The 26,965-nt window shown below is 47.1% G+C and overlaps 4 protein-coding genes across 4 annotated transcripts; 3 read left to right on the plus strand and 1 right to left on the minus strand.

Moving 5' to 3' along the window:
- Positions 1 to 31: 31 nt before the first annotated feature.
- On the plus strand, positions 32 to 4,780 carry LOC131282491 (juvenile hormone esterase-like). Its single transcript, XM_058311976.1, has 6 exons — positions 32 to 307; positions 1,392 to 1,538; positions 3,198 to 3,746; positions 3,812 to 4,159; positions 4,231 to 4,526; positions 4,612 to 4,780. The coding sequence occupies exons 1-6, from the start codon at positions 32 to 34 to the stop codon at positions 4,778 to 4,780; spliced, it is 1,785 nt and encodes a 594-aa protein (XP_058167959.1).
- A 999-nt stretch (positions 4,781 to 5,779) lies between these two features.
- Positions 5,780 to 7,517, plus strand: LOC131282503 (juvenile hormone esterase-like). The gene is made up of 3 exons (XM_058311988.1): positions 5,780 to 6,718; positions 6,776 to 7,126; positions 7,197 to 7,517. The coding sequence occupies exons 1-3, from the start codon at positions 5,780 to 5,782 to the stop codon at positions 7,515 to 7,517; spliced, it is 1,611 nt and encodes a 536-aa protein (XP_058167971.1).
- Positions 7,518 to 7,895: 378 nt separating this feature from the next.
- LOC131294687 (probable serine/threonine-protein kinase kinX) lies at positions 7,896 to 18,353 on the minus strand. Its single transcript, XM_058322731.1, has 13 exons — positions 18,302 to 18,353; positions 16,370 to 17,041; positions 16,132 to 16,295; positions 15,207 to 15,311; positions 14,718 to 14,903; positions 14,320 to 14,575; positions 13,786 to 13,863; positions 12,879 to 13,082; positions 11,697 to 12,812; positions 11,058 to 11,134; positions 9,563 to 9,909; positions 8,767 to 9,489; positions 7,896 to 8,697 (listed from the first exon to the last, which is right to left on the minus strand). Exons 1-13 carry the CDS (start codon positions 18,351 to 18,353, stop codon positions 8,547 to 8,549), a joined length of 4,131 nt encoding a protein of 1,376 aa, XP_058178714.1. The 3' UTR covers positions 7,896 to 8,546.
- A 1,878-nt stretch (positions 18,354 to 20,231) lies between these two features.
- On the plus strand, positions 20,232 to 24,414 carry LOC131294727 (E3 ubiquitin-protein ligase Topors-like). The gene is made up of 3 exons (XM_058322775.1): positions 20,232 to 20,728; positions 20,830 to 21,236; positions 21,316 to 24,414. Exons 1-3 carry the CDS (start codon positions 20,486 to 20,488, stop codon positions 24,350 to 24,352), a joined length of 3,687 nt encoding a protein of 1,228 aa, XP_058178758.1. The 5' UTR covers positions 20,232 to 20,485; the 3' UTR covers positions 24,353 to 24,414.
- The last annotated feature ends 2,551 nt before the right edge of the window (positions 24,415 to 26,965 follow it).

Here is a 26,965-nt window from a genome sequence, read left to right on the forward strand (position 1 = left end):
GATAAGGACGGAATTTGCAACCGGCTACAAAATGGCACGCATTGTGGTACTGTTTCTCTTTCTCGTGGTGCACTGTGTCGTGTCGTGCACGAGTAGTAGTAACAAGGAGGGAAGTCCTCTGATTGCGGCCTCAAGGAAACTGAACGAATCATCCTGCCACCCAAAGGAGCAGCTGCGACCACCAAGGATTTGCATCGGAGACGGTTGCCTGCTGGGCACGTTTATGGACGGGCTGAAGGCGGGTCCGTTCGAGGCTTTCTTCGGCATTCCGTTTGCCAGGCCCCCGGTTGGTGAGCTGCGCTTTGCGGTAAGTTACTCTAAGCACCATAGGAATCGACAGTTGTAGGCTCAAATAAACTGCAAAAGTGGAATATGAATGTTTGCGTAACCTTTCAGATTGTATACATTTTTAGTTTATACATTGAAAATTAGGTTTTATAAACTTATTTACAAATTATAAAAATTATTCATCCCCTTTTATTAAATGATTTCTATAACGAGTAGCACAAGCTTAAGATGGAGCTCTCGGATAGCTCGAGAATTTACGTTATATTATTTTTTAACAAAAACTACCGTTTACATAATTTGAATTGTCTGCTTATTTAATTTGCACAAAAGCATGCCATAACATAAAAGTCTAACCACTCCAAAATGATACTTAAAATAAATCCACCGTCAAACGTTGCCATCAAATATGTTATGAAATAATTTATTTTCTATTCCTCTCCATTCACCTAGCTTTCTTAACATTTCTTTTTAATTGACAAAATAATTAATAAAATAAAGCACAAATTTGTGATTTATTGCCATGCGGATTCATCAGCATGAAAAAGACAAACTTATGCTATATAGATCGAAAAGTGCTGACGAGATAATAGGCTATATTTTTCATTTCATTAAGCTAATACACATTCGTTTAGTGGCTGAGACAAAAACTGCCAACTGACTTAAATTTCCACGGTCAAAGTACCGGTTTATTTTTCTGTTCTGTCGTTGACTTTAACGATCTGAGGTATCATATGATGAATGCTTATTATTTCCTTCGGAGCAGCTCATTAAATATCGATTAAATTGTGAAACTGCGGTTTTCCGGTACCTTGTGCTTCTCCTCTCATAACGATCGAGACTCCATTCAATGCAAATTGCTACTTGCTTCGCGTACGTCTAATCTGCCCAACGCCCTAATGTAATTTAAGTGAAGTATACACACGCTTTCAAAGGTGGTTGGTAGCCATCTTATCAATTAATCGCAACATTATTCACAATAGAACACTAGTATGCCTTGTCTTGGGAAGCGTGCTCCAGAATCAGGTCCTAAATTAATATCAACTCCTTCACATTCGATAGCACACTAAGCGTGTTTTACTCTTGATCGTATTTCACTGTCATAGAACCCGGTGCCCAACGACCCATGGACCGAGGAAACCTACAATGCAACCAGCGAGAAGTCAATGTGCCTCCAAAGGAACGATCTGCTAGCGGATCCCACCGTCCAAGGCAGTGAAGATTGCCTCTATCTAAACGTCTACCGACCGAAGGTGAGTCACTGATGCGTCCGGTTCCAATAGAACCTAGCTCCCCCGCCTGGGCCTGCCTGGGTGGGAAACATTCCATCCACGAATCCGAGGCTCGTGGCCACGCGCCAAACGACTAGCACCGCGACGCCGCGCTAGGAGAAGGGATCGCGTGGCAAATGTGTAGTGGCGCCATACGCCAGTAATTAACACCAACAGGACAACCGCCGGTAGTTAGGTGCTTGCGATCGCTGTAAAAAATCGAGCCCTCGCCGACTCATGGCGATTTGATCGATAATGAAACCGTACCTAATGTTACCTTTTTCCTCTGTCTCGGCTCGCTGCCGGCATCGTTTTGCAAAACACAAGCCATGCTGAGCTAGCAACTAACGAATCGATGAGGTTAAGCGGGAAGGTATGGCTGGCGGCATGTTCCGGCTCCGGTTGCACTTGGAGCGCGTGTTGCGTATTAGCAAACGGGCACATTCACCCCTTTTCCCGCAACGAAGACGACCTTCTCGGGGGGAATGAGGGAGACGGTGGAAGGAGAACGTCAGCATTAGGTGTTTGTGTGTGTATGTGTTTTACCTCGTCTCAAACCCTCGTCGGGGCGAGTAGTTTTTTTTTGTTCCGATTGTTGTTTTGACGAACAGACGTCTCGTTAGACGCAGTGGATTAACAGGACTGCCAGTCTGACGTAGAACGCTCGTATAATGGACGATGATCTATGCGCGAGATTTTCATTCCATCCTCCCAACGCAGCAATCAGTAACACGTGGCACCACGTGGCTTTCTCGCGCAACCCATAAACCACCCAGAATGGCGGACAGGTTCGCGCAGATTAAGTCCACGTTAATGCTACATTACATGCAATTTATCACCACCTGTTTACTATTCCATCGTTAATAAATGACACCCACCGACTCCGCCAGCCACACGCCAATGCACGCCGATCGATAAGTATGATTTCAGGAGAAACCCGTTTGGTAGTTAAAAACAATGGTTGCTAGCAAAAAAAAAGCGAACGTTTATAGTCCTAGAACGAGACGAGCCTTTAGCGGGGATCAGGATTGGCTTATTGGGCGTACAAAAACGTTCGCGCAAGTTTTGCCAAATATTCTCAAGCGGAACATTATTTTCCAGTTTCCAGCAAACTACTCAGAAGTCTACTTAATTTGTTACACAATTTGCAATCTAAGAAAACAAACGGTTTTAATAAAATAATTGATTTTGGTGGCTGGCAATCCGCAAATGATTGAACTCAGTGTCACCATTTCAACAACAAAAAATCACCTTATTTCCTGAATACAATCCGTACAAACTCGATAGAAATTGTGCGTTAATTATTTTGGAAAACCATAAATACTATTTCACACTGACAGAAAGTGTATTTGATATCAAGCAGGAAACCTTCAATTCCACAAAATAAATAAGAGATGCTAAAACACCTTAGTAGTCTACCAAAAGTCTACTTACGATTTCGTTGATCCTTGATGAGTTTGCACCGGCAATAGACGACGAACTTTGTTTGTGCAATCTCAAAGTGAACTTGGATGCGCATCAACTGACACAAAAAAAATGAGAGAACAACGTTTAGAGTTCAGAGTTTTAGTTCAGCAGTTAATAGCATGAAGCTGTTCACATTGGCATATGCTTACCATTTCAATCTCCATCCTCCCACAGGGCTGCGATAACTCTACCCGGAAGCTTCCGGTCATGGTGTACATCCACGGCGGAGGGTTCTTCGCCGGCACGGCTAGCCCTTGGGTCGTGGGCCCCGAGTACATCATGGATACCGGTCGTGTCATCCTCGTAACCATCCAGTATCGTCTCGGGGTGCTCGGATTCCTCTCGACCGGCGATGCGGCCGCTCCGGGAAACTTTGGCCTAAAGGATCAAACGCTCGCGCTGCAATGGGTACAGCGGAACATAGGCCACTTCGGTGGAGATCCACGTTTGGTGACGATCGTTGGGCAAAGTGCGGGAGCAACGTCGGTTCACATGCACATGATCAGTCCGCTCAGTCGGGGCTTGTTCCAGCGAGCCATCATGATGAGTGGAAACGCGCTCGTACCTTGGAACATTCCGACCGAGAATCCGCTCACGCTGGCCAGGGCTACGGCGCGTGTGGTCGGTGTAGAAGGCAGCGAGAAACTTTCCACCCGTAAACTAATCGAAGCACTGCAGACCGTACCGGGCGAGAAGCTTGTAGCGAATACGAAGCTACTGAAGGTATGGGAATCCTGGAAGTATCCTTAACCCATGAGCGAGTTGTAACACTGTTGTCCTTTCGGTAGAGTTGGTCCATCGATCCCCTCACGCTCTTCCGGCCGGTGGTGGAGTCAAGGAACTCACCCGTTGCTTTTCTCGTGGAAAAACCGACTGTGAGCTGGCAAACCGGTAAATATCAGCAGGTACCGTGGTTGGCCGGGTTCGTGCCCAACGAGGGTGCCGTACGAGCACTGGCGATCTTCAAGAACGAGCAGCTCTTGAGCGAGCTCAAGAGCAACTTCACCACCATCCTTCCAATCCTGCTGGAACGGCCACCCTCCAATACACTGTTCGAGCGCGTTCGGTCGCGGTTCTTCAAGGATTCAACCCCGGCCGAGCCCATTCGTTCGGAGGATTTACAATCATTCATCGATGTAAGTAGATGCAGCGTTACGCCACACGTTGGAGCGGATGTTTACCAACAAGAAATGCCCTCCTTTTCCAGCTCTACAGTGAAGCGGCGTTCACCTATCCAATACAGTTGGGAGTGAAGCAATACGCGGCCATCGCCGACACCGTCCAGGCACCGGTCGGGGTGTACAAATTCTCCTTCAAAGGCCGCTACTCCTACTCCGCCATCTATGCCGCCGGGGACACCGGCGACTACGGTGTGGTTCACTGTGACGACCTTAACTTTCTCTTCCGATCGCCAGCGATCTTCCCGGACTATCCTGCCGGATCGCCCGAGCTGCGGATGGTAGACACATTCGTTAACTTTTTCATCGACTTCGCCATCAATGGGTACGGAAATACTCCTCGACTACATCTTTTCGGAGTTTCCAACTAAATACCAATCCCCGGTTCACTTTAATCTTCTCTTTTTCAGTCGCTCAACACCGCTCGCCCCGTACCGCGAATGTAAGAACGAAAACCGAATCTACCAATCGATGGACTGTGACGTACAGGAGTTCACGCGCGACGGGGATAACGTTAAGGTGAAGGTGTTCAACGGACGCAACGAGGATATGTTTGCCTTCTGGAAGGATTTCTACTGATAAATCCACTTCCCACTTGTTTGGTGATACCGATTAGTTTTTACGGAACGAACGTGTAACGTCATTGTGATACTTAAAAACGTCAACACTGCTGATTCTGTCAAAAAGTAAACAAGATCGAAGGGACAGCGCAAAAAAAACCAATGGACAGCAAAAAACGAAGCAATCAGTGCAAATGTAAAATATAATGCCTTCCCTTCTAAATTTAAATATTTTTCTATCGTATATTTTCCCTAGGTTGCACCAACTTTACCACATCTATTAGTTTGTAGTATTATCGTACCTTCTGTTTATGGGGAGTCTATGGGGATACGCACCGCCGGAAAGATTTGCAATCGTTAGGTTTAAGGAAAACTGTTGGAAATAAAGGTAAATAAGGGCCAATACCCGAGAAGTAAACCGTGACTACGAGTCATTAACACCTGGAATGTTGCGGACAGGGATTTAAACCCAACGATCGCGCTAATTCAGAAAGTGCTAAATTTTACTACAGTCGTAGGTCAGTTCGGACATCGGTGTTTAAATCGTTTATTGACCCAGTTTCTAATGAGAGAGGTTGTAAATATAGAATCAGATCCAATTCAAGTTTAGGTCAACCTCCAAACTGGTGTTGCTCGCATCGTTCGCGATGTTGTCGGTAAACCTGTTCCCGACACATGGCGCCCCAAAATTTGCACTCCACAAATCAATGCCAAACCAGTTTGAATTTTAACCAGATTAATGGGCAACCACACCGGACAATCCAGGAGGCTGGAACCGACGCAATCGAGAGCTTGAAAAGACAAGCACGTGGATGATTCCTTCAAGGGGTGTGGCCGGGATTGGGTTCTTGGACACGGGCTATGTCTTGGTTCCGGACGAATAATGTCCGCAAATGTGTCACGCCCAGTTTAGCGCATTGAAGAGAAAGTTTGCGCCCGACCAAACCCGAGATCTGGCTGCGCGATCGGTATAAAAGGCTGCCGGATTCTGCAATCGGACAGTTGTGCGTAACTCGTCATGTCACTCGGTGTGCTCGTTGTTCCGGTGTTTTTAGTGCTGTCGTCGTCTGCCACGGTCTCGACCGGCCGACCCGCTGCTCAGAATGTGCCCCGTGTCTGCATCGAAGAAGGGTGTCTGCGTGGGACGTGGATGAGAAGTGTGCAAGGTGAAAGATTCCAGGCGTTCATTGGGATACCTTACGCGAAGCCACCGATCGGAGAGCTACGCTTTGCCGATCCCGTGCCGAACAGTCGCTGGGAGGAAGATGAGCTAGACACTACCGGGCGGTTTCCGCGTGCACCATGTCTCCAACACAATCTCTTCCTTCCCGGACGGGGAGTTGAGGGTAAGGAGGACTGTCTCTATCTGAACGTCTATCGATCGGAGAAGTCGAGGAAAGATATCGACAGCAATGTGAATACAACCTCCACGGCGTTGCCAACCATTGTGTACATTCACGGTGGTGGCTACATGGCCGGTTACACGTCGCCATTGGTCAGCGGAGCGGAAAAACTGATGGACCACTCGGTCATTCTTGTGACCGTCGCGTACCGGCTCGGGGCGTTCGGGTTTCTGTCGACGGGTGATGAAGCTGCCAGTGGAAACTTTGGTCTGAAGGATCAACGATTAGCCCTACGATGGGTCTCCCGAAACATCCAAGCGTTCGGAGGTGATCCTCAGTTAGTTACGATTATGGGTCAGAGTGCGGGCGGTGCGTCGGTTCAGCTGCAGATGATGCATCTCGGCAACGAAGGACTCTTCCAGCGAGCTATTAGCCTCAGTGGAAGTGCTCTTTCGGTGTGGAGTACACCACGACCCGATCCGGAACGCCTTGCTCGTCATCAGGCCGCCCTGGTGGGAGTTGAGGGTGCGGATACTATGTCCACCAGCGAGTTGGTGCAAGCGCTCCGGGCAGTGGATGCTGATCTTTTTGTCAGAAACTTTGCTGGCTTTACGGTAGGTACCATTTCCATCCAATAGAAGCGATTCGTGTTAGTACCTTTCTCCTTACAGAATGGTTCCCGCTACCCCATGATCGTCTATGGACCCACTGTGGAGAAAGCAACCGTTAAAGATGCCTTTCTAACCGAAACACCTCTGAAGTTGTGGTCTCAAGGTGCCATTCTACACACCCCATGGTTGACCGGAACCCTACCAAACGATGGCTTTGTCTTCAGCGCTCCCATACTGAGAGAATCGGACTGTTCGAAGGATACGTTGAGCCAACAGCAGACACTCCTATTGAACGTACTCCGTGGGGCGCATAACTCAAACGCCTTTCCACTGCTAAAGGAACGATTCTTCACCAATGCAACATCGGTTGGCGAATGTTTTACGAAAGAAAACATCCACATTATAACGAAGGTAATACGTCTTACGATGAATCTACCGTTGATGATCGATTGATACCTTATCCTCATGCGTCCTGCAACAGATATTCAACGAAGCCTTCTTCGTGTACCCGATGACACTAAGTGTCCAGCAACATTTGCACCATAAAACGAAAGCAAACACCTCCGGCGCGCCGGTCTATCTGTACCAGTTCAACTATCAAGGCCAAAATTCATATTCATCCATCTTCGTGAACGAAGAAGATGAAAGCGTCACGCGGGACTTTGGCATTGTGCATTGCGATGAGCTGCTTTACATATTCCGCGCACCGGTACTGTTTCCGGACTTTCAGCGTGGCTCGCCGGACGCCAAGGTGTCGCACCGGTTCACCAAGTTTCTGGTCGACTTTGCCCGAACGGGGTAGGTAGAGATTAACTCTAGTGGTTTTTATGAAGCGCAGTAAGTTTTTAAATTTTGTTACCATTGCAGAACTGTCGACGAACGAATGGAGGACTCAAAAACAGACACATTGAATGATGCCATATTTCCACCGGCATTAGAATTGTACAACAAGGAAAGTCAACAGGACCCGCTGGGAATGAGGCGTAGTACAATTTACGATAGGGAAATGTTCGACTTCTGGACGCGTTTCTATGGTTCTTAGAGAATGTCCAGCTTTAGCGAAGATTAAAACGTACCACGTGTTTTGTTTTTAATAAATTTTATTCTTCTCTCAATGGGAGAACATTTTTTCACCATCGTGTACTAATTTTTCTTTTCGTTAATTTTGATTGATTGCTTTGATTGATAACTTCTCTCTTCCGGTTAAGTCTTCTAGTGCTTTACACAACCTAAAATACGGTCTTCCATGACGAATAATCCCACTTTCCCACCGCACTTCTGCTACCAGCAAGTCTTAGTCCTAGTCAGTCACTACGTCATTCTATGTCGTCTTCACTGAATGCCCCCGTGTCCACCCATTCCGCCCAACGCCACTGTCTTTCCTCATATGAAACTCTTCCTAACGATAACCCGTAACACGCGATCGACGATAGGGACGCCTTGCAGCCTCTAGCGCTCCAATGCAGTTCTTCTATGCCTAGCTTTGCCTTTGGTTAAAATACACTTGTGATTCCGGAGAATTTTCTAAACTTATTTTCTGAGCATTCGATTGCTTTCTTCCAACTGGAAAACATCATGTGCCTCCGGTTTGGATTCAAGCCAACCGCTATTCTAATAGAAAGCAAAACTCACTCGCATTCTTTAAAAGACAGCACTACGAATCAAAGAAGAAGAAATAAAAATCTAACTTAACTTACTACACACAACTACCACATATTGCTTGTCAGCCCTCTGTATATATCTATGTATGTACGGTAAAATGCAGAGCTGCGTTCCACGCCACGCTCGTTTCTCGTCGACCGTTGGTTAGAATTCCCTCCAGTGTCGTGCACTAGATTGGAGATAACGATCGGCGCTGGCTTTCGGTGAGATCCGGATGCCATAGATCTATTATAAGCACCAGTCGGGTCGTGGTTCCATTGTGCCACACCTCGTGCTCAAAACTGTCATCAAAAATTAACCATTTTCCGTTCTCCCAAGATCTGGAAAAATACGAGGAAAAAAAACAGTAAGAGAACATTCGCAATCTCTAGGTTAAATGCATCACGTACCGTGTTTTTTCGGCCACCCGTATGTGGGTACCGTCCGGAACGTTCAACCCCAGGTGCGCCCGTATCCTGCAGTTGGTCGGACCGCAGTGTGGCCACACATGCGTCCCAGGTAGCATCACACTAAATTTCACCTGGCCCCGCTTACAGGAACGTGCCGCCGGAAGGTGTTGCTCGATCAGCCGACAGGTAAGGGGCGCTCGGGCACAATTCCTCTCCAGCCGCGACCCTCGGGAGAAAAGCTCGAACTGCTTCCAGTCGCCGCGATCGCGCAAATTCTCTGACTCATTCACAAACACCCCGTCGGCGTTCAGTAGCTTTAGTCCCTCGTCGCGAATCAGCGTCCACTGGCTCCGGACGCGCTCCAGATCGGTCGCGTACGTCGTTTGCTCCACCGTCCAGAAGGGTCGCGATCGCAACCCAACCACGTTGTACAGCGAACGTTGGTAGAGCGAAAGGAATAACTTTTTCTCCACGCCCCTCCGGTAGATGTCGAGCGCTTCCGCGTTCCGTCCAAGCCGTTGCAGGGCATCGCCGAGCTGAAAGTAGAACCGTCCATCCTGCGTTCCTTCGTGGCCCGTATCGATACCCTCTCGCAAGTACTGGGCTCCAAGCTCCATGTTGTTATCGTGCGTTTTCAGCACAAACCCGTAATGGACCAGCGCGAATCCATCGTCGATCCAACGGAGCAATGTTTCGTGCAGGATGGCTTTAGCTTCCGGCAATCTGTGATGACCGAAGTAAAATATTAACCACCGATCCACCAGCATCATCTGCTCCTTTGGTGTAATTAACCAACCTGTTCATGTAGAGATACGTCACGGCGAGCTGATTGCGATAGTGCGGTTCGTCGTCGAATCGTCGAATCAGTATCTCGTGAATCTCGATTGCCTTCGCGTGCTGACCCTGGAACCGCAACCGATCGATGCATCGATCGGCAACCGCCTTCAGCGTCCCATCGTCGACCACCAGGTCCTGGACGATCACCTTACGATACGCAGCGATCGCATCTGTCAGGATGCTATTGCTACGCCGTTGCTCGGCCAATGCATCCAACGCTCGAGCCCGTCCGACTAGCGCCGCAATGGAGTTTGATTTTCGTGCGATGATCCGCTCGAACGCCTCGAGTGCCGGTTGGGCTTGGTTCTGACTTCCGACGATTGCGATTTTTTGGGGTGGTATGATTGTTTTTGTGTGTAGGTTTCGAACAGGTCAACATCAAACATCGTCCGTGTGGGTTATGTTGTTTACCGCATAATTCCGGGAGCATCCCCCGGGATGTGGCGGGGTTAATGGAGCCAAACATTACACACAGGAACACAACAAACAAAAGTTGTTAGTGCAGTAGCAGGTTTAAATGCGCGAAGTTTGAGTAGCAAAACAAAATCAAAAATAAAAATAAAGATCATTTGGAGAAAGGGAAAACAGTGAATACATTAGTTGTTAAGGTAGATAAAAATCAGTAGGTTCGCATAATGGGAATGATGTTGCTCAATTCTTTTATTCCACGCAAAGCCAGGTTCACATTACAGGAAGCAGGCTTTGATTTCATTTTGTGTGGGTGTCCAAAAGGAAATCGACCGCTTGAAAAAAAGGTGGTGAAATCAAAGAATTGTAGCACCATTCCAGGATGCTGTATTTGGGTGAAACACACAGTAATGAAATCACAGATCAGTACACACACACATCAGACACACTCTTACGGTTAACATCCTCCAAACCGCAAGGGGAAAACAAAAAAAAACTCTGGTAAATTAAACAGTCAACAGCCAGTCTGTGCTTCGTCCTTGTCTTAACGATTTGAATTTGTAATTCGAATCTTCGGTAAGCTCGTCGAATTGCAGCTTTCCGTGTCGTAATAGAGCATGTGTTCAGTGGGATTTTTTTGTCATTGTGTTGATGATGTTGACATATTTTTGGTTTTTTTTATCCTTTTTGATCCTCTAATCACAATGGAAAACCGATTTCATATTGCTTCTTTCCTCTTCTTTCCTCTCTTCCTATTACAAGTTGTTCTAAATCTAAGGGATGTCTTACACATGGTTGTGCTCAGGCAGAACTAGTTAAATTAGGGGATATGATGAAGGGCTGGGTTGGGTGGTTTATTTGCTTGTGTGCTATTTGTTTTTATTCGAACCCGAACTCCTAGCAAAGATGAAAACAAAAACGAAGTTAAATTATTTCTTCGATGCGTCCGTACTCGTTCTGATCATTTTGTTTCGAACAGAATAATCCGAGCATAAGATGTTAGACAACGATGTGTGATGAACAAGCACACGGAACACCCTACTCACCTCGTCGAGCTGTTGCTGGGCGCGCCTTAATTCTTCCTGATAGGACCGATCAGCTTCCTCAGCCCTCGTTGGGATTTCTGTTGGGAGCGTTAACGGAAAGGGACGCCGAACAACCGATACGGCGATGGATGTTCAAAGAAAGAAAGACACAAGAGGTTATTAGTTGAGTTTCTAGCGCAAACGCTACAGAGTCAGCACACGCATCGGGCAGCACGTGGGAGTACGCTGTCTGCACTTTGGAAAAGTTGCAGTGCGTTGGCAAATTTGGAATTTCGAGTGAACAACTTGCAGTTTTAGTAAGATTTTCTGGCCTTACGAGACACTACAGAATCACAGAAAACTTTGCCTCTGAACGACATTCTTCTTCCGAGCTTGCTTTGAAAGGTTATTTGTATCGTCGGATGGAAGGATGACGGATAATTTAGAATTCTTGTGCAATATGGAAGCTGGCATGATAGTTTGCGGTGCGAAAAACGAAAAACAAATGTGTGCCTACAAAACTAGAACGCAGCACAGCGGTGATGAAATGAGCTAACCACACGAGAGTGAACGAGCGAGCAGGCGAGCGAGCGAGCGAGCGATGGAGCGGATCAAACACGGTGCGATCGATGGTTCTGTTCCTCTAATAGGCATAAATACTTGTCCACCCTGCAGCGGCCGCCTCATCTTCGTCGTCATCGGGGCTTGTCGCTTCCGTCGTGTTGGCGGTGCTGCTGCTACTACTGGCAGCAGGTAATTTGCCATACTTTTGCTCCAACCGTCGCATAAGATCCGAGTCATCGACATCGGAGGCTTCTTCGTCTTCACCGCCCGGCGGAATGTTGTCGTCAGTGAGCGGTTCCTCCTCCTCGTCGGAGCCGTACTGATTGAGCAGCACCGATTCAATATCATCCAACTCTTCGTCATCCTCGTACACCATATCCTCCTCCTCCTCTCCCTCATACTGGCCGTAATCCTCGCCGTACTCGTCCGGCTCCATCTCTTCCTCGCTGGCGTCGGGTATGAAGAGATTTTCCTTGCTACCATTATCGACTGGTACGGACCAGTTCGCCATACGCTCCGACAGCGGTTCTGGCTCCAGCTCGAACTCAGGTTCTCTTTCCGGCAGCAGAAACTCTACATGTTTCTCGCGAGCCGGCGTGCTTTCGTTCCGGCCTAACGCCGGGCGTTGAAATGATCCGGACTCGGTCGTTGACCGCGCGCTGGTGGCTTCCGTGGGTACAAGCTTATCGAATTCATGATCGAGATCAATCGGTGGTGATGGGATTTCCGAAAGCAATGCCGTGAGCACGGACTTCGCTTCACCCTTCGCACTTACGTTTGCTCCCGCCGTCTCCATAGTAGCCGGATCTCCTCCCTCCTCGGTCGGTATTACGATTGGATCCTTGTGCAAACCATAGATGAGCTTATTCACCGCACCTTTCGGTGGCTTTTTGCTAGTCAAAGGAGATTCCTTCGGCCCTTTCTTCGTCAGATGTGGTTCGGTCGGGGGATGCGCCTCTGGCTGTACATCATACTGTTGCTGCTCCACAACCAGCTCGGCCAACTCTGGTGGGGGGCGATACATCGAGTTGAAGTCTTCGAATGTGATCGGAACGAAAGCACCGATCTCTTGCTCTTGTTTTATCAGATGTTTCTCCTCTTCATCCTCTTCCGCTTCCACTTCTTCCAGCTCTTCATCAAGCTCTTCCATTTCGTAATCGTACTCATCACCAGAGTAGCGTTCCGGATCGCCCTGTTCGTCATATCTGATCACTGAAAAAGTGAACATTTACAGTAGCAAAGCTATGAGACACAACTCCTCCCGTTTGCTTCACTCACCATTGCCTTCGATTACATCGGCATTATCGTTCGAGAGCTGCTCCACCGGACCCGCGTAAATAAAGTCATTCGCAACGGATTTATTGCTTGCGGATGAAGAGGTTTGTGTTGTGGCTTCTTCCTCTCTTTTCTGGGAGGACGGTGAGGCACTGCTCCCCGAACCGTTGTTCGTCCCGACTTTTGAGTTATCATTGGGCGATTTTTCTTCGATGATGAAAATATTGCAAATTACTTAGTTTTCACTCTTTGTTCTATTTTTGTTACGCCATACACAACAGCTTATGAAACAACCAGAAAATTATAACAACACCAACTTACATGCACAATAACGCGCAGTATCAAGTGACAAGGATTTCCTATTTTGTTAGAAAGTCAGTTTTTTTTCACGTTAAATACATTTATGTATGAATTCAAAGAAGCCGTAGTTGGATGGTGACAAGGTTTCAAGGCAATATCGAGCTCGAAAGTGCAAATTATTAGCATTGAGAAAATAGAATGTGAGAAAACATTGAACCAAGCCATACAAAAAAGATCATTATTCAACTAAAAAGATTATCTATAAGAGCTAAAGATAATAAGTGAAACAAAAATAAACGTCGCAAGGCATCTGTTAGAAAACGCCATGCATAAATCAAAAAGTGAGTGTTTGCTTTAAATCGTAGCTACCGAAAGGTGTCAACAAAATAAAATGAAAGCTAAAACAAATAAAAAGAAAACAAGTAAAACACGGCCAAACTATGCCAAGTTAAGCTTTTATCAAAAACCAATAAGAAAAAAAAAATGGAATATTCGTATTAGACATAAAATATCAACAACCAGCACAGAACTACAGCACATTCAACGGGAAGTAAAAAACAGTAACACAAAAACTGTACAACGTACACTTAGGTAAAACAAGACAACTCACTCGTAGGAGCACGTGGACTAGTTAAGAGAAGATGCGCAGCACCGAGCAGTGCAACACCGACAAAGATTTTTACCGTAACTGAAAGTGTAGCCCAACAGGAGTTGTACTTAGTACGATTTACTTTTAATTTTACACGGTAGGAACAGAATTTTTCTAAATGATTTCAACGCTATCAACTACTATACGAACGGGGGAGTTAATCATATGCTAATAATCATCTAATTAAAATAGATCTCGAAATTACACTGGACTCCATTCTAGAGTTGAAGCAATAAGTTGCACTTTCTTATCGAACCAAATGCGGGGAATGTTTCTTCATGATGATGGTGGTTGGGAAGCGGAATGTGGGACTGATCTAGGTAGGCGATGATAGTGAAATACTGTAGAGTGTGATGATGAATTACTCAAGAGCATAAATTTTGTGATTCTGTAGTATTGATTCGTAGGCACAGCGCCTAGTAATTTAATAACAACTCTCCCTTTTAAAACAGCCCCCCTTTCGTTTTCTTCAAATCCGCACCGTTCATCACTTACGTGAAGTTTCCTCTTCCGGTTCGACGGCAGATTTGCGTTCTTCTTCGGCCGCTGTACGACGCTGCTGTTCACTACGCAACTTTGCCAGATATTCCTCCTCACCACCATCGTTGTCGACGAACTCATCAAAACCACCTTCATTTCCATCGTCGTCAGCGTCATCATCATCATCATCATCGTCGTCAGCAGCGTTTGGTTGCTCTGATCCACGCTTTACCTCTTCAATTTCATCCTCGTCGCCGTCATCATCTTCATCCTTAAAATAACGCAATAGAAATATTAGTTACAATTTAAAATCAACGAACTGCCACAACACCAATGTCAAACTGCCACACACAAATTATTTGCCAAACATACAAAGTTAAGTTTGCAAAATATTGCAAACCTTCATGCATTACCTTTCGAAGCTGTGACCCTTTTACAGTATCTTCCTTGATCTCGGGTTCATCGAGTGTTTCCTCCACCAGCGGGACGTCTAGCGATTGGGCAAGTTTGTTATAGTTTCGCACCAACTCGTCCATCTGATTTTTCAGCGTTTCCCCCGTGACAGGCATCACGGACGGCGGTTCAGCGGTTGCTTCTCGCTTTTGATCCGATTGCAAGCCATTCGTTTCAGACTTGTCAATATCAAGCAATTTTTCTATATGATCGGCAGCGGCATCATCTTTCAAATTTTTCATTCGTGCGTTTTTATTAAAGCTTGAATGCAAAGCGTTAGGGGGCTTCTGTAACCAATTAATTGGTGGCGAAAGCAAAAGCATAAGAAAAATAAAACAAATTGAAATAAAATCAAATCACAGAAGTGCTTTATCATGCAGAAAAAAATAATAAATTTTGCGGTAATTTCAATTCTACTCATACATAAAACGAAACTAAGGATACACTACCTCTTCATCGAATGGTGTATCATCCTGATCATCATCTGCTTGAGCAATTTCTTCGATTTCCCTGGCAATGTTTTCTGCATCGTCATCGTTATCGTCGTCGTCATCGTCGTTGTCGTTTCCATCGTTGACAATTTCCGCAGGCACCGGTTTCACCAAGCTTGGTTCTGGAAAATACAGAAGAGATTTAGTGCAAGAAAAAAGTTGCATTATTTTTAAGATTAAATGAAGTGGTCACATGTTTGGGGTTAAGTGAAAATGCAATCGCAAGTGTTGTACGCTAATGGACTTAAGAAACCCTAAATACTAACCATCATTATCTTCCTGATCTTCTACTACTTCCAAATTTTCGTCACCATCATCATCATCATCATTATCATCATCAACATCATCATCAACATCAATATTAGTTTCCTTTGCAGCAGTCTCATTATTTTCCTCATCATCATCATCATCATCATCATCATCATTATTATCGTCAGCACTTTCGTCATTATTTTCCGGGGCAGTATTTACCACTACTGTAGGATTTGGAAAAGGAAAATTTGATTGGATAGCTTAAAACGCTCAGAATTATTCAAAAATTAAATTCAAAAGCAAAGCACGAAAATTTATGTTCTCAAAACGATCAAAACAAAAATAGCATCCGCTAATGAAATGGAATAACTCTGTTCGCACAAAAGATGAAATCATTTTGCAACCTTTCTTGGCAGTATTATCCTTATCAGTAGCTTTTTGTTAGTCCTTTCGGTAAGCATGATCATTTTTCGAGGATTAATTATGGCTAAAAAAATCAAGCCATTGTAAAGCAAAGCTTGAACTCTGTTCGATTGTCACAAACATCGAATTAAAGCAGCAAAGTGAAACATAAACATTCTTTACCATCGTCATTTTCATTATCCTGTTCATCCTTGTCATTGCCAATTATGTTGTTTTCATTGTCATCATCGTCATCATCATCATCATCATCCTTTTGATCATTGTTGTTAGTTTCCTCACTCTGTTTCAGATCAAAATGTTCATCATCATCGTCATTTGCGTCGTCATCGTCGTCGTCATTGTTATTAGCAACATTAGATTGGTCGTTGGCACCTAAAACGTGCCAGGAACTGAGACATAATTACGAACGACCGAAAGAAAGCCACTGGAGATAGTTTATAACTTACCGTTATCATCGTCATCGTCATCATCACCATCACCATCATCGTCCTGCTCATCGTCGTCATCGTCTTGAGCCTGCGCAAAGGCCTCCTGGCGGGCAGCTGCCTCTTGTTGGGCGAAAATCTCTTCCACCTCATCATCTTCTAGCTTCTGTGCCGGGCCCTCATCGTCGTCATCTTCGTCCTGCCCCTGTGCGCCATCGTCGTCGTCATCATGATCCTCTACTTCCGCGTACGGAGCTCCATCATCATGATCGTCATCTTCGCCACCATGCTCATCGTCATCGTCGTGATCGTCTACGGCATGCTCCGCGCCACCATTATCATGATCGTCGTGATCATCCAGCGAATTGATGGCCGCCAGTATTTCCTCGTGATGATGGTCGTCCTGCCGGGTCTCGTCGACCCAGCCGTTAAAGAACTCCGAGTATCGGGATTCGGACAGCGGTGTATCCTCGTTTGAAACGCCTTGATTCTCCATGATGATCAGTCCAATCAATGCACCCAAGCCGGCCAGCAAAATAAAGAAGACGACCTTCGCACACCAGTGCCCACCGGTTCCATGGTCACTGTGGATGTGCATCTGCACGTCGCTTGGATCCTTGGCGGCCTGGGCAGCACCGGCCGATTGTTGCTTCGGGGCATGAACTGTCGTTTCCTTTACCATATCTTCGTCATCTGGCAGAGAAAGGGTTAAAAGTGTTTGTTAGTTTACTTTTGTTATACAGTTAATGGTTTTTCGAATACAACGCGATAGGGGGTCGTGCCAAAAACCCTCCACATGGCATGTGACGTGGCACACGTCACAACGACGACCACGCGGCAGTCTCACTTTCATCGCCAAACTCGCAAGGGGGTAGACATGAAGAAAGAACGGAGTGCAAGGGCACACACATTCTTCCTTCCCCGTTTACGACTTTTGCTAAATGATATTTTTATATCGTTGGCGCGGCGCAGCTACCGGCAACAAAAACGCCGGCACATGATGGCCTGACGAGGCGCAAAATAAACGCGCGCTCGCGGAAAACGGGACATGGCAGTAAAATGTGCGTATCGCGCCGAGAAAAATAACATCAAATGTAAAAACAGCGTTTCCCTTTCGAAGAAGAATGGTGCTATCGAACCTTTGCACCGAAGATGTCGCGCATTTTGCATCCTTCACAGCTGCGTCAGCTCGGGACGACCGTTTGACCCGGCGGATGTTGTTTACGGGAATGGTTTCTTACGGTTCTTTTGCGTAGGATACACGGAGAAAACATTCCCATCGAATGATGTTGTTGCATTTCAGTAACGCAGTAGACTCCAAATTGCGTTCAAAATCAAAATGTACCATTTACGCAATTCTGATACTTTTAAAAAACTTCGAAAAATGCAATCAATGCGTAGTAACCTAAGGATTCCCTAGAATGGATAGCTGATTTAGTGGTTTAAAAATCATTAAATTTACGTGTAATTTAAAAAATCCTCCATTTCATGCCGTGCATTTATCAATGTTTAAAGGAAGTGGTTATCCTGCAACTTTCATCAAATCAAGTAGGTTTAAAATATTGTGAAACACGTTGTATCAGTTCAAATGGAAACCAGCAACAACGATGGATCAGGGAACGCACACCGGACCGGACAGGACCGAGCACTAATACACCAGAAAATCCGGAGCTATTTAAAGATTTTCAGACAAGCTAATAATGTTCTAAATTAAAAGCGACCTCAAGGGAGGCCAAATGAAAACCGCTGTCACAGCTGCCTCCGGTCAAGCGAAGATGTACCACCAGCAGTAGAACTTCATTTCCTATCAGTAGAATGATTTAAATGAACGAAAAGGAAAACGGCCCAAACACCGTCTCCGACTAAACGCAACGTATACCCCCGTGGCCGTTCTCAGTCAGTTTCCGGTCTTATTTAGCATATCACTCGCGAACCGTGGACAAGTGGACCTACCTTTTTTCCTTTTCTTATCCTTCCGCTTCTTCGGTTGCGTATCACCGGACATTTTCGGTTCCCTTCGTTCTTCTCAGTGCGCTCTGGCACCGGGTTCTGGGCGATGGAAGATTCTTATCACTGCTCACGTTGGCGTTGCGTCTGATAGCAACCCGGAACGTCCTAGTTGATGCTGGGGTTGTAACACAAAAAAATTAAATAAGCGAAAAATAGCTTCCACTGTAGCACTGCAGCCGTAACACTTTCTACACTTCCGCCGTGTTGTGTTGAGCAGTGCCAACTACGATAATAACAGAGCGGGTAAAACGGAGGAATATATCTTTGGAAGGCGAAACGCGACTATGTTCTAAATAAAGATCGCTGCCCCTTTCCCATCGATGCTTCTTCGGGTCGGTGGGGGGTTTTCACCCTCACTTTTGCTACCAACCTGCGGACCTGTGGCCGACACCGAGGGTCCTCTCGGAAAATATCACTCCGCGCTCTGTTACTGTTTGATTGCTACTGAGACGATCGTAGGAAGATTTTAAAACAGCTCACGATCGTCTGACGATCGCGGACGAAGGCGAGACTAGAGAATCAGAATGCGCACGGGCAGATAATGTATTTGTAGAAGTGTCGCTTTCTTTTCAACACTGGGGATTGTCATATGCCATCGAATTTAAATATTTTTTGTGTCGATGGCGCAACTGTTTTCAAATGCGATCGCAAGTTTTCTGTGTGCTAGAAACAGCTGGAAGACATGACTGAGAGTTGTGTACAAATAGCAAACCAAAACTAAAAGCAAACGTAAGAACCGACACAAAAACACTTTACTAGCGAAAGAGACCTTAATTTAATTTGATATTCACTTTATTTTTCATAAATATTCCAAAAATTTTCAAAACACCCGGCGAGCCCGATCAAAACAATCCACAATTCAATACAAATCTGATTGTACTACAACTTGCGAGCAGTGCGGCCAATTTTCACAAAATTTGAACGAACCGATTTACCGAAAATATTAAGGTTATTGAAGTCTCGTACGTAAATAAGTAACTTCTAGAGACAAAGTTACGCGAAAAACGATTTTAAGCCCTTTTGTAAGCTAATGTTTTTACGAACACTATCGTCAAACCAGAATTTGTGGAATAGAAGATATTTTTTATAGAATGGAAGAAATATAAAACTTGAACATTGTTTGTATATCGTTTGTTAAACCAAGATGATAATAATGAAGAGCTGATTTTTAACCCTATTCTCTCTGTTTCCATTACTAAACGAATGAAATGATAACAATCGATGCCAATGTAAGCGCGTATAAATTGTTTATCGAAGTTATTCCTCGATGCTTTTGATTGTCGAAAGGTAATGTCAATGTGGCCATGAACTTACCTTTCTACACTATATACCTCATTTGACAGCTGGTTTTACGAACGGTATTGTTTACAATATGTGGCTTGAAGCGCAAAGGGAACAACACATTTATCATTGCAGGTTCAATCTGCTATTACCGAGCGAAGAGTTGATTTTTCTAGAATTTTTATGGTAAAAGCATTTTATTTTTATATAGGTTGACTATTGTTCACCAAACAATGATCTGTTTTAGAGGAATGTTGTGAAATCCCTACCAAAAGCAACCTGTTTTTTTAGCAGAAACTGGTTTGAGATAGTTCACCGTCGCCTCGATAAACGTCAGGTTCGCGCAGAAGGCTGTTTTGATCGTCCTGATGGATTTCATTGGAATCGATAGTGGAAGTTCGACAGTTCAATGAAATTCACTTCTTTTTGTGGCGTTGGTGCTTGAAAACGTTTCCCCAACAGTTCTAAAAAAGCGAACAAAAAGTGTACCGTGTGTGTATAACGTGCAATTGCTTTTCGTTAGTCAGATTCCTCTTTCCCGAGATGATTTACGTTTCACTCATAATGGCGTAAAGTGTGGTAATGGGATGACCAAATGTTTCCCTGTGTTGTGAAGGTTCCTCGGCTAAAAACGATCCTGTGCCGCACCAAAGACCAAAAGATAACTTGCTCGGCTTGAACTAGAACAAGCAGTGATTGAATGAGCGTAGTATTTAGATATTGTGTGGGAACAGTGTGATTACGGAGCATTCCAACTGCACCTACCGTAGGGGGTATTAGTTTAGTGGCGTAAGAAAAGTGGGTGAAAAATCTGTTGCCGTTAACGAAAACAAACAGCTTCCCACGATGGAGGAGCTCGGCGTAGTCGATTGCCCTCCGACACCGGAAATACTTCCCGTCTCGAGCACACCGCCAGCGCGTCACGAGATCACGTACAGCTCATCCTCGGAAGATCCGGACGAGTCGGCGGATGGTCGCCGTTCACCGCCGCCCAAGTGCGCCATCTGCCTGGGCAAGTGTCGCCAGCCGTCGTACACCAATTCCTGTAGTCACCGATTTTGCTTCCAGTGTTTGTGGGAGTGGAGCAAGGTGTGTCATCCATGACTGTCTGCCATCCCCGGGGGCCCACCCGCCCGCCCGCGCTCGCAAGCTCAATTCATTGGCTCCGTTCGATACGCTTCATCTTTTAGGTCAAACCGGAGTGTCCGCTGTGCAAGCAGTCGTTCATCGAGATCGCCTACCGCAACCGTGTGGACAGCCAGCCGCTTATAACTCCGGTGCCCCGCCCGACGGACGAGCAGCGCCACGAAATCTACCAGCAGCAGCTGAACTTTCTCCTCACCGAGCGAGCTCCTCACCGCTTCCTTTACAGCACGTCGATTCGTATGCGGCCGAGCCAGAGCGAGCTGCTGCAGGAGCTATTTATGCATCAGTCCAACGACGTGCAGCGATTTGTCCGTGAGTTCGGCAACCAGCCGATCCCGTCGCGTCTCAATACCATCGAATGGAGGCGGTTCATTTACGTGCAGCGACTTTTCGCTCGTCCCCTGCCCGACATCAACGGCTGCTTCCGCGATACATCGGCTAGCTATTATCAGTAAGTCAAGCAAATAGCATTTAATAGCAACAACGAAATGCAAGACCCCCCATTCAACGTATATCGCTTTTCTTTTAAGGAACAATTCGGCACAACTTAACCGCATACTGCCGTGGGCCGACCGGGAGCTGTTTGCGATAAGCGTACCTCGGTCCGGGATACACGTGATCACGATGATGCAGGAAACCGATGTCGAGTCGCAGAGCTTTCTGGACGGGTTGAACCACATCTTACCGCTCCAGTACCGGGCACACTTCCAGCACGAGCTGGTAAACTTTGCCCGCTCGCCTTTCGACATGATCGGTTACGATCGGTGCGTCCAGTATGATCCCCCGTTCAGCGTTCGGCTCAGCCTACCGACGAGTCCACGGAACGTCGTCATCTCGTCCTCGGAACCAGACGATGACGAGATAGTCTACCTACCATCGCCTCCAGGGCCTGCTCCTGCCTCCGCCGGTAGCAGTAGCAACAACAACAGCAACCACAGCACCAGCCATAGCAACGGGTCACAAGGTAGCGTCAGCAGCCGACGCGTCGGACGCACACAGTTCCACATCGAAGCACGTTCGTCCGTTCAAACGGTCATCATGACCGGAACGTTGCGTGAGTCGGGCGCTTCGGCTGGCGCTTCGGATGGGACGGTCCCGCTGGCAACGACTGGCACCCAAACGGCGCAGGTGATCGAAGTAAACGATGATGCGCCGCCACCAACAGCTCAAACCGCGCCCACACTGATGCACCGTCCCGGAACGTACACGCTGCGCGACGGCGACAACATCGAGCTCTCGTCCAGCGACTCCGACGAGTGTCAGTTCGTGCGGGAACAAAAACCGCCTCACCTGCGTACGCCCGATCACGTGGTTGATCTCGAGTCGGCCAGCGACAGTGACGTGGTGTTCGTGGACGAAGCCAGTACCATTCCGGCACCGAAAGTTTCCTCGGCGGAAGGCGGAGCTGCAGGTGCTGCTGGTACTGCATCGCAAACGAGCCAACAGGATGCGCTGAAGAAGGAAACATCGACCGGGTGCCTCGAGTACAACCAGGGTGCATCGACCAGCTCGGGGTACTGCGGTGGAATGAGCGGGGGAAGTGGTGCGAGCGGAAGCGGCACGACGGTTGGACTGCGGCCGAGACACTACGCTATGCCATCGCTCAATCGTTACGCAGGCGGCATCGGAATGAAGAGCATCTATGAGGCGAGCGATACGGACGACGACAGCGATGGAGAGGGAGTGTTGGGGTCGGCTTACAAAGGCTCGTCTGAGAGTAGCTCGGCGAGCTCATCGCACGAGGAGTTCCGATTTAGGAGCGTCCATCAGCAACCTTCGCGCGGGAGAAAGCGGAAACGGCTCGTCAAAAGAGTGGCCGCTCCGCCCAAGCAAAGGGGAAAGAAGGAACTGCGCGATCGAGCAAAGGATGTCAGTAGCGACAGTAGCATTGCCAGTGGTAGTAGTGCTACCAGTAGCAGCTCCAGAAGCAGCAGCAGTAGTAGCAGCAGTAGCAGCACTAATAGTAGTTCCAGTAGAAGCAGCAGTACCAGCTCTACTAACAGCAGTAGCAGCAGCAGCTCCAGCACCAGCAGCAGCAGTAGCACCAACAGCAGTCTGCCCTCGGAGGCTGTAAAACCAGCGAAACGCAGAAAGCGTCAAACGAGTAGCAACCCAAAGGCCGCGGCGAAGGGGGCAAAGTCTAAGAAGGCTCGAAAAAGCAAACAGCCGACCGGAGCAAGCGCTAAACTTCCCAAGGATGTCGCACCGGACGTGGGTGTGAAATCGAACCGTCGCAATAGGTCACAGCAGCCGCCCCGTACCCCGGTGACTGGCAACAGCAAAGCCAGCACAAAAGCTAGTTCCAAAGGCACGAAGCGCAGGAAAACGAAGGCCAAAACTTCCGACACTCGAACTCGAGGCGGCAAACGGACAAAGCGTAGTGCAAAGATGGAAGCGGAAGTCCACCAAGCGTCCCCGGTGGTGGAGACACAGCGACGAGCGGCACGTGATCACTATTTCGTCGAAACGCGCCCTTCCTGTTCCCCGACCGAGGAAGCGGACAATAGGACACGCCGTCTAAAGAGTGTCATCATAAAGCGTTGCCATTACAACCGGAAACCAAACACGGCAACGACAACCACAACGACGACGACGACGACGATGACAACGACGACGACGACGGTGGGGTTTGAGGAGGAACCAACGCAGCGAACATCTTCCACCGTACCGGTCGATGTGAAAATCTCCATCCGGATACCCGCGACGGTGGAAGCCACACTCAATCCAGAACCTTCCACCTCAGGACTTCCACTTCCCGTTGCCCAATCGGTGGATGAGGCCACCGACAGACGGCAGGAAACGGCCGCAACGTTACTGCAGCTCTCCTCGCCCGCGTCCGATTCGGGCTCAGAAACGGCCGAACTGGACGAGCGTGTTTGGGACATTTTAAAGCTCCCCTTGGATATCGTTCCCTCCGCAAGCGCACCGGAACGCAATCCGATGATGTCGGCGGTACAAGCAGAGCAGCATCCCACAGATGGCCCAGAGGAAACTCTCCAAACGCAACAATCAACCGAAGACGACCACCAACAACCGTTTCCACTGGACGACGGCGGTGGGATTTTGATGGAAGAGGAAAGCAATTCCATCGCTTCCGAATCCCTCTTCGTACCGGAGGTCAGCTGGGAACTGGGAACGGGTGAGGCGACGACGCATGTTCACGACGGTGCCTCGAGTTCGCACGAGCCACCACTAGCGACGGCCATCGCCGAGGACCGGCTGTCGTCGGCTGGCGCCTCACCGTTTTCTTCGGTTTCGTTCCCACCATCGACGGCATCGTTTTCTACCTCGCCCACACTTTCGCTGGCCGTCCCGACCCGGCCGGCGTCCCCCGTCGAGCTGCTCGATGTGGTCGGTACGATAGACAGCGAATCGCCCCTGCCCTCGTCCGTCGTCGATATCGGTACGATCGATGGAACGATAGACGACATTATGGCAACGGAAGAGGTTTCGGCCATCGAGGAGACGCCCGCAGCGTCCGACGCACTGCCCGATGGGTGCGTGTTGGAAGCGATACCAGAGGCCAGTGCTGGCACTGAGACGGTCGGAGCCGAGGTGGAGCTGTGAGACTTGTTGCGCGTAATCGATTTTATCGATTGGTAGTAAATGACCCCAAGCGAGCGCACACGCACGATGTACGTATACTTTGAGTGGGTTTCCTTCCGACAGAACATTCTGATGAAATGATTTTCTTTACAGGTTACTTCCAATGCCCCAATGCACAGGAAAGAGCATGCCCAATACCGTATTTGTATATAAGGAATAGTAATAATAGCATGTCTTAGAAGTAATAGTACCAGGAATTGGGCTCGAGATTTTTTAAATTAAATTCGAAAGCTGTCACAAAGGATGGCAAATTTTTGCATACTTTTTTTTCGCATCCCTTTCCCTTCTGTCACAACAATCCACTTTGGACCGCTTGGGCAATGGCCGTCGTCAGGTGGGCTCGTAATAACTGGCAGCAGCTCCCAAGGTACACTTCGTTTGTAGCTATTGCTGTATACCCACTATCCGTTGGGTTCGATACCCTCTTGCCCCCGGTGTACATCAGAATGGACTAAGCAAATCAAACTGTACATATAACCGTTTATGTAGTATTAAGACTTGTCCGGTAAACTAGATTTTATTTCTGACTATACATATGTAAGAGTAAAAAACGATCAATTGAGAAAAAGTTAAAAAAAAGAAAAAAAAATATCCAAACGAACAATTTTCCGTAACAAATGAAAATTCTACCGACAAAAAAAACGACAGGCGCTCTTGAAGATGGCAGGAAGGGCTAGGGGAAAAGAATTAATTCCGTACCGAATACCGGTACGGTCCGTTCGCGCCAAACATTCTGGTTTGTGTGCATTGCAACTGTGTAATGTCGTGAAATGATTATTAATATATTTTTGCCCCTAATCGGTTGATTGCATATTATTTCTTTTCGTTCAAAATTCCAGTTTTAAAGTAATAAACGGTATTGATTGATAAAACCGAGCGTTTGAAACTAGGACGATTAATACTGGAAAGAATATGGAAGTAAGGACCAGTGTCTTTCTACTCGTTCATCAGAGACCTGAAGTGTGTCAAGTGCCTTATGATACACGAGATGGATATCAAGGCTCTCAACTCGGAACGCGAAAGGGCAATGCCTTAGAAGCACTGTCGCAGTGAACGGTAATGTACCTTACGTACGTGCGGGGTGCTGCATTTTCGGCACAGTCATAATTTCGATTAATAACTTATTTTTCTTAATTCTTTCAGGCTATTCGTGCTTTCTCAGGCTCTACATCCGAACGAATCCTGTGTAGGGTAAGTGATTGGACTCAAGCTTGAGCTGTAATTTAGCTTTCCATTTGGGCATGAGTTTTAGCTACAGCTACAGATCGACTCTAAGAAGCTAAAGAAGCTTAAGAAAGGCTGCCAACGTCAAGAAATCTACCCTATAATTTTGACAGGAAATATTGAATCCAAACGGATTTGCTCCTAAGCATCCCTGGCAGGATCAGTATTCATTCCTAATTGTTAAAAAAAGCTTCTTTATAACCGGGAGTAGATTGTATTCTGGTGTTTTGGTCGTGGGTTTGCTTATTTTCATCTTTTTTGGGCCTACAACCTCTTATCTATCGTTCAGTAGAAGAGTAGAAGAATATATTACGAGCTGATGATCTTCCTCCCGAGCACGACCAAGGAGTTTTCTTGAATAGTATGGTCAGATAAGGTTTATTTGTTGAAAGCTTTCAAATAATGGAATAATTGAATACAGTGATACGGATTTGAGCCATTAGTTCGGCCCATTGCCTTATCCGGATTGTAACAGGTGTTGACGGTTGTGTTTTTTTGCTTCTTTGAAGGTTACATTTTCTCGCCTCGTATTTCCCCCCCGGCAGCCACATGTTGGAGTTTACACGCAGCCAAGTACGATTTCCAGGTGTAGCGCGTGGAAAACTTCACCTGCCAGGGTACGTGCCCATTTGTCCGACCTTCAACTTGTGAATGTGTGAGAAAAAAAAATGTAAACTCCCGTTCGAGCGGAGAAAAGCTCCGATCTCAAGAGTACGGCTTTCGGATGGTTGGTGCGGGGGACGATAATTATGCTTCCACCCGATCCGAACTTCTTCTTGGGTGCTTGGGTGCATTCCCCGTGCATGCGACGGGGTGGTTTCTCCACCCTCCCCCCCCCAAAGTACTTGTTGCTCGTGAAGGTTTTATGCTTTATGCGTCTGCTTGCCCCCCCTCCGGTACGTAAATTATCAATTCCTCTTCCGGCTGCGGCGGCGTGCGCCTTCAGCTGATCATTACTGCCATTGTTTTCCCGGGCCGCCTTTTTAACTCGAGCCCTGCATGTGGGTTCGGTGTGTGGTGTTAGATACAGCAAACGCACACGCGAGAATATGATGCCATTATCTTTACGGCTCGCTGGTCGGGTTGGAGGCAGTGGAATGAACTCTTTCGAGCGATGGAGGTTGCTGGAAGTTTGTGTGTTTAGCATTTTTCAACTCCCACACTCGGTTCGGTAGCGCCACCGTACAGTTGCCTTCCATCGCTCAACTTCTCGCAACCATTTGCGGAAGGAAAGTGTCCCATTAGCCAGTCAGCACCATGCCAGGCAACCGAAGGATTTTCCCGCAAAAGGTTAGCGTGAAACGGAATCCCATTAAAAACGCGCAGGAACCTACCGGTTGTCTGCGATGC

This window comes from Anopheles ziemanni, chromosome 2 (genome assembly GCF_943734765.1).
Source record: "Anopheles ziemanni chromosome 2, idAnoZiCoDA_A2_x.2, whole genome shotgun sequence".
Classification (NCBI taxonomy): domain Eukaryota; kingdom Metazoa; phylum Arthropoda; class Insecta; order Diptera; family Culicidae; genus Anopheles; species Anopheles ziemanni.

Excerpts from the sequence above, each read along its gene's own strand:
- LOC131282491 (XM_058311976.1), top strand. The coding sequence starts at position 32 with ATGGCACGCATTGTGGTACTGTTTCTCTTTCTCGTGGTGCACTGTGTC. Across the intron at positions 308-1,391 it reads TTGGTGAGCTGCGCTTTGCG|AACCCGGTGCCCAACGACCC; the intron begins GTAAGTTACTCT and ends TCACTGTCATAG. Across the intron at positions 4,160-4,230 it reads ATTTACAATCATTCATCGAT|CTCTACAGTGAAGCGGCGTT; the intron begins GTAAGTAGATGC and ends CTCCTTTTCCAG.
- LOC131282503 (XM_058311988.1), top strand. The coding sequence starts at position 5,780 with ATGTCACTCGGTGTGCTCGTTGTTCCGGTGTTTTTAGTGCTGTCGTCG. Across the intron at positions 6,719-6,775 it reads GAAACTTTGCTGGCTTTACG|AATGGTTCCCGCTACCCCAT; the intron begins GTAGGTACCATT and ends TTCTCCTTACAG. Across the intron at positions 7,127-7,196 it reads ACATCCACATTATAACGAAG|ATATTCAACGAAGCCTTCTT; the intron begins GTAATACGTCTT and ends GTCCTGCAACAG.
- LOC131294687 (XM_058322731.1), bottom strand. The coding sequence starts at position 18,353 with ATGTCCGGTGATACGCAACCGAAGAAGCGGAAGGATAAGAAAAGGAAA. Across the intron at positions 13,083-13,785 it reads TAGTCCACGTGCTCCTACGA|AAAAATCGCCCAATGATAAC; the intron begins GTGAGTTGTCTT and ends TCATCATCGAAG. Across the intron at positions 9,490-9,562 it reads ACGTATCTCTACATGAACAG|ATTGCCGGAAGCTAAAGCCA; the intron begins GTTGGTTAATTA and ends CGGTCATCACAG.
- LOC131294727 (XM_058322775.1), top strand. The coding sequence starts at position 20,486 with ATGGAGGAGCTCGGCGTAGTCGATTGCCCTCCGACACCGGAAATACTT. Across the intron at positions 20,729-20,829 it reads GTTTGTGGGAGTGGAGCAAG|GTCAAACCGGAGTGTCCGCT; the intron begins GTGTGTCATCCA and ends TTCATCTTTTAG. Across the intron at positions 21,237-21,315 it reads ACATCGGCTAGCTATTATCA|GAACAATTCGGCACAACTTA; the intron begins GTAAGTCAAGCA and ends TTTTCTTTTAAG.